This window comes from Silurus meridionalis, chromosome 24 (genome assembly GCF_014805685.1).
Source record: "Silurus meridionalis isolate SWU-2019-XX chromosome 24, ASM1480568v1, whole genome shotgun sequence".
Lineage (NCBI taxonomy): Eukaryota > Metazoa > Chordata > Actinopteri > Siluriformes > Siluridae > Silurus > Silurus meridionalis.
In genome coordinates this window covers 1112580-1118525 of record NC_060907.1, presented here as the reverse complement: position 1 = coordinate 1118525, position 5946 = coordinate 1112580, and the positions used below count along the sequence as shown (strand labels likewise).

The following is a 5946-nucleotide window of genomic DNA, read 5'->3' as shown; positions in this document are numbered from 1 at the left end:
GCCACTCTGTCTGCTCTGGATTCCTGTTCCAGTTCCTGTTCCAGTTCCTGTTCCAGTTCCAGTTCCAGTTCCTGATCCTGTTCCTGTTCCTGTTCCTGTTTCTGACCCCTGTTCTGCTCTGCTTCTGGTTTGGACTCTTTACTGTTTTTTGTGTTTTTGTTTCTGTTCTGCCCTTCCTAGTTCTGTTCGCTGGTTTTTGGTTTTTGTACTGTTTTTAGATTTTTTTCAGCTTCCATTGCCCTGTTTGTCTTTGTTTTGACCCAGGACCTTTTTTTTTTAACTTTGTTTTTGCCTTGCCCCTTTACTCAGTTTGCCTTTTATTTAAGCCTGTATTTTCTTTACCAGTGCTCACATCCTGCTTTTGAGTCCTCACTTAGCATATTGAACCTGAGTCTCATAAGAGAGTAGCTCAGCTGATGTAGATCTAAGATAGTACACAACTCTCTGTCCTTTTTGGGAACTATGAAGTACCAGCTGTAGAACCCGAACTCTTGTTCTGATGGAGGGACCACCTCAATGGCCTCCTTCCTCAGCAGAGTGTTAACTTCCTATTTCATGACCAGAGCCTTCTGGCTACCCACCAGGATGAAAAGGATCCCGTGAAAACGGGGTGGATGAGACCAGAACTGAATCAAGTAGCTACAGTGTGCTGGACCCACTGAGACACGTCTGGAAGAGCTTTCCAAGCTGCCAGAAAGTGCCTTAAGGGTATTAGTCTCTTGAGACTGACCTCCGGTGTGCCTAGAGCTGGGGCAGTGCCCTGAAATGACTCTAGGGGCCTCAAAGGAGGGGGTGAGATCTCCTGGACCACTATGATGCCGGGTGGAGACTGAGGAGACAGCTTGCTGGAGCTGGCTGTGTCCTGAAGCACCAGGGGTGGCAGGGTTAATGAATTAGGTCCTGGGGGGGCTGGGACAGGGCAAGCACCGGATACAGTGGTGTGGCACACCCTGTCACGGCTGGATCCCCAGAAAGTCCCGTGTCAGGACTTTTTCGACGAACGCCACGCATGTCCCCTTACAACGGGTTGCAACACTGCATCTCTGTACCTCCCAATGGCAGGTGGAGGGTTGCAGTTGGGGCTGCACCCGCCTAACAGCAGCCGCGTTTAAACAGCGTGGGAGGTACTGCTGAAACCCCACCACCTGTTTCTTATTCTCCTAAAACCTCTCAACCACCAAGCTTACGGAGTTGTCGAAGAGGCCAGATGAGGTTTAGTGGGGCGTCCAGCTGTACGGCCCTGTCTCTATTGGACAAATCTGACTGAGAGAGTTACACGTGCCTTTCTGTGGATACCAGGGCAGCCATAGATTGGCCAATGGTCCTAGCAGCCTTTTTAGTGGCCCTGAGAGCCAGATCCACCATGCTGCGGATTTAGTGGCCCTGAGAGCCAGATCTGCCATGCGGCACATTTCATCAAAATGGATGCCCGGGGCACCACTAATATCCATCTTTTCCAGCAGGTCAGCCTGATACTAACTAAAGCACCGCCATGGTGTGCAGGAAGGACTGTATATTTCAGATGTGAATTACACGGCCGCCCACTGCTTTTGAGATGTCTGACTAGCCATCTGACATGTTACAGTAAAAAACAAAACAAAAAGTGCAATGCAGAATAGAACAGGAATGCAGATTAACCAGAAATAGTTAGCTAACGTGTTGTACTGCTGTAAATGATGTAAAAATATACAATTCGTATTGTTCTTATTTACATTTAAATAAAAGGTTAAAACTCAAAGTATTTAAGACCTAAGGGTCTACATACTGTAGATACCCTGGGATATTTGTTAATGGAATATAATTTTAAGTGCGACAAATTTATAATTATATGCCATGGTAATGATGGCATTTAAAAAATGTTCTTAAGCTCACACCTCCACCTCTGTCTCTTACAAAAAAATTTGGATTTTTGCCAAAATGGTAACATAGCAATATACAAGACTCACGTGTTGCCAGTGAACCAGTTTACAGCCGACTCTCCTGAACATTGTATGCGAGAATTTGCAGAGGTGAGTACTATAACAAGTCAATTTATCCCTGCTAACAGAGAAATAAAATGGAGGGAAGAAATCAGACAAAATTTGCATTATGTATGTTTGAGAAATGTATTATTATTATTTTTATTATTAAATACTGAAATAAAAACTATTTGCCTGTAATTGATTTATAACTTTGGGTTTAACCCTTTTTTCCTATAAATGATCATCAGAGATCTAGGCTTTTTCTAATCAATTTATTTTTATTCTTTATCCCAATAAAGATATATTTATGTTTGTGGATTGTTTTATTAATGTAATTTCAAATGGCAAAACTTTACTCTGTTAAGATAGATTCTTCTTCTTCTCCCTCTTATTATCATTATTATTATTTCAGAACAAAGCCATGCTGGTGCTGCTGTTGGTAGCAGTGACCTCGCTGGTCCACTCAGCTCCTCTCACTAACGTGTCCCTGCCACTGGACTGTGAGGATGTTTACATCCTAAAGACAAGCGCAGTGAAGAACGCCTCTGTCCCCAGTGGAGTCTACACCATTTACCCAGCAGGTCTAAATAAACCTCTGGAGGTATACTGCGATATGGGCTGTGTAAAACTTGATGGCGATCAGAAGGCGAAATGGACTGTGAGTGAGAACATTAAACATGTTTCAGGTTGATTTATTTAAGGTAACAGTTTCTCTGTTTTTAGCTTGTCTGAAATGTTTTTGCAATGTTGTGTTTTGATGTGTACACTACGCTATATAACACACCAATCAGGTGATTCAGAGGAGAATCAACGGCAATCTGAGTTTCTACCGGTCATGGGAGCAGTATAAACATGGATTTGGTGATGCCAGCGGTGAATATTGGCTAGGTAAGAAAACACTGAGGAATTTTGCAGTTCAGCATCCACAGCTTGAACTTGTTCCATAACTGATCAAATAAATCACTGCAAATGTAACTCTTTATACACACATTATTCTGCAGCTTATAGAATAGTGCTTGTAGCAAGATCACCCTGGTATCTTCTGGAGTGAACTCTGCAAGTGAGGCAGAGCTTTTTTTCCCCAGAAAAATGTATGCGTAACTCACAGAGGTCCGATACCTCTGATTTTAGATCCTGTAGATGTTTTCACATGTCTTGAAATCTTTTGTGAAAAAGAAAATTATGTTCGTTACCTAGAGCATCTTAATAGCAAAACTCACCATACTGGCAAAAACAAAGAAAGATGCTATTTTACTTGTCACATGTACATTACAGCTCACAGAAACGCTTTCTTCACATATCCCCATTATATTTGGAGCTGGGGTCAGAGCTCAGGATCAGCCAGGATACAGCGCCCCTGGAGCACTGAGGGTTAAGGGCCTTGCTCAGGGGCCCCTAAGAGTATCATCATGAATCCCCAACCTTACGATCAGTCAACCAAAGTGTTAAACACTGTACTACCACTTTCTAAGCTATTTCTAGAATTAAAGAATAAAAAAAGGATTATCTTTTTATGTACAAAACTATTTTTAAAATACATTTCAGGTCTGGAGAACATCTTCCTAATGACCAACAGATATAGATATCAGCTGAGAGTGGACATGGAGGACTTTGAGAGAGGCAGTGCCTATGCCCAGTACACTTCGTTCTTCATCAATGGAGAGTCCAGCAATTACAGACTGAATATCAATGGCTACATCAACGGTGGAGCAGGTGAGCAAGTCAATAAACTAAAATTATACACATTAGTATTCAGTTCTCAGAAGTAACTAAAAGCTTTTCAGCTCTATTCAGCAGTTACAGGAGAAACATCATGTCCCTGTCATGTGTACTGTATTGCAATAGCATATCAGTGGGTCTTTCCGGTCAGGTGACTGATTCATACATTTAAGAACATTTAATTCCTTAGTCTTAAAAATCGTTTTGGTTTTGTAGCATAATGTAAAACTTGATAGACTTTAGAATTCATCCTGCTCCTTCTATCAGCAATGACATCATCACTACACACCAGTGACCCATTTCAATTGGAACCCATACTTGTCATGCCACAGATGATGTGGTGCACTTTGGATCATGACCCATTCCTTTTCTTTTCCTCCTTACTTTTTTGTCTTTCTATATTTTTTAAACAAGATGAATCTTGGTTTCCTTTTACCAAAAAAAAATTGTTCCAGACTGATCAGAAAAAAATGTTTTCAAATAGTTTCATCTGGACTTTCAATTCCTAAGTGCTAACAGTGTGTTGTGTTCTCTTGATTGTTCTCTTGATTGACTATGAATCTCTTATTGTCTTGAGCATATTTTCACAACTTGGCTAGATGTTTTAAAAAGGTTGTTTTTAATTTATGTAGCGCTCATAAAATCGATGTAATCAGCTGTTTGGTTGGCGACAATTCGCTGACAATTCAGATGTTTCTTCACCATAGGATTAGAAGTCAATTTTATTTAAAACAATGGACATTGCCATATCAGTTTTTACACAAAGTTTAATTTGCTTGTCCCTCACACTGTCCTCTACATTTTGTTTTTCAGGTGATTCTTTGACTTTTGTGAATGGCCGTGATTTTGCAACCTTTGACAAAGAAGCAGTAGGAAACTGTGCAGAGGTTTACAGTGGAGGATTCTGGTACTACTGGTGGCCATGTCACTATGCAAACCCTAATGGTCTGTATAAACATGGGAATGTGGGTACTGAGTACACAGGGATCATGTGGCAGACCTGGAAAGGTTACTACTATTCTCTAAAGACTATTGTGATGAAGATCAGAAAATAAACCTGAAAGATCTTGAAAATCTTTAAACTTTCTAGACCTTTAAATCTAGAAGAGTAGACCAGATAGAAATAAGTGTAGCATCTCTGACTGCTCTGAAATAGAAAACTATTAGGAAATAAATCTTATCCTTTGACTTAATGTCTGCAATGTTCTTCATTCTCAACTCTATCGCTTTTCTTTTTAAGAAATTAGGTGTAGGTGTAGAATATATACACATTCAATTAAATCTTGCTTTTATCATTTTTTTTCATTCAAAATGCTTACAATTAAATTTGATTTAAATGAAACACAAAAAAACGATGATGGTGCACCAGGTATTTATACATTCAAGAGTATGCACATGACACACAGCTGCACATATAACATTGTATTCTTAGTAAGTGATGAACCAAAGTTTATTGACTCATTGTTTAATGGAGGAGTTGGAGTTGAATCTATAATGAACTCAGATGTTGGTCTAATTTATTGCTCAGGAGCTCCTTGATCCACAACTCCAACTGACTGTAGAAGACTGTATAAAGGACATGACTGATAGTCTCATGATATTTCTTAATCTTTGTAATGTCTTCAGGGAGTTTCAATTCAAATTATTTTTTTCTATAATTCTAACACTCTGGAAAGCCGCTTCGAGACAATGTCCGTTGTGAAAAGCACCATAGAAATTAAATTGAATTAAAAACATAAAGCACTGGAAGTCTCAGAAGGTTCTTGGTATTATTGTAGATGTGCAAATTTAAGGAAAACACTTATTTTAAGAACTAAAAAATATCAAAACACATCAGATTGAAGAGTTTCAACAGTGATGTCTACACGAAAAACATACCATCGCATGTAAGATCTGTGTGAAGAATCCTCTCTTTTATATTTTATACTAAATTGTGATGTGATTGTGCAACTCTAGACCTTTTATATGTTTCTTTGTGAGTAAAATAAAGGCAGAAAGACACAAACATGGACATGGAACATCCGAGCAGCTGATTTGTCCTTATTTGTTCTGGTGGACCAAGTTTTAAAGTATTGAATTTGTTATATCATTCATCCGAATGAGATAAAACTATGCACTTTCAGCTCCTGTTTATGACTGATGCGATTTGGAGCAACTTGGGAGCAGAATTGAAATAAAATCCTAATCAATAAACACACATTCTACCGGTGGTTCACTTGGTCACAGACTGAAGTGGAAGGTTCTATAACCTGAATATTTGTATAAT

The 5946-nt window shown here is 39.5% G+C and overlaps 1 protein-coding gene across 1 annotated transcript; it reads left to right on the top strand.

Moving 5' to 3' along the window:
* Window positions 1-1936: 1936 nt before the first annotated feature.
* Window positions 1937-4868, top strand: LOC124378156 (microfibril-associated glycoprotein 4-like). The gene is made up of 5 exons (XM_046837692.1): window positions 1937-2009; window positions 2374-2619; window positions 2753-2849; window positions 3507-3674; window positions 4494-4868. The coding sequence occupies exons 1-5, from the start codon at window positions 1992-1994 to the stop codon at window positions 4733-4735; spliced, it is 771 nt and encodes a 256-aa protein (XP_046693648.1). The 5' UTR covers window positions 1937-1991; the 3' UTR covers window positions 4736-4868.
* Window positions 4869-5946: the final 1078 nt, after the last annotated feature.

Coding starts and splice junctions, on each gene's coding strand:
- LOC124378156 (XM_046837692.1), top strand. Junction 2,620..2,752: donor ATCAGAAGGCGAAATGGACT/GTGAGTGAGAAC, acceptor CACACCAATCAG/GTGATTCAGAGGAGAATCAA. Junction 2,850..3,506: donor CAGCGGTGAATATTGGCTAG/GTAAGAAAACAC, acceptor AATACATTTCAG/GTCTGGAGAACATCTTCCTA.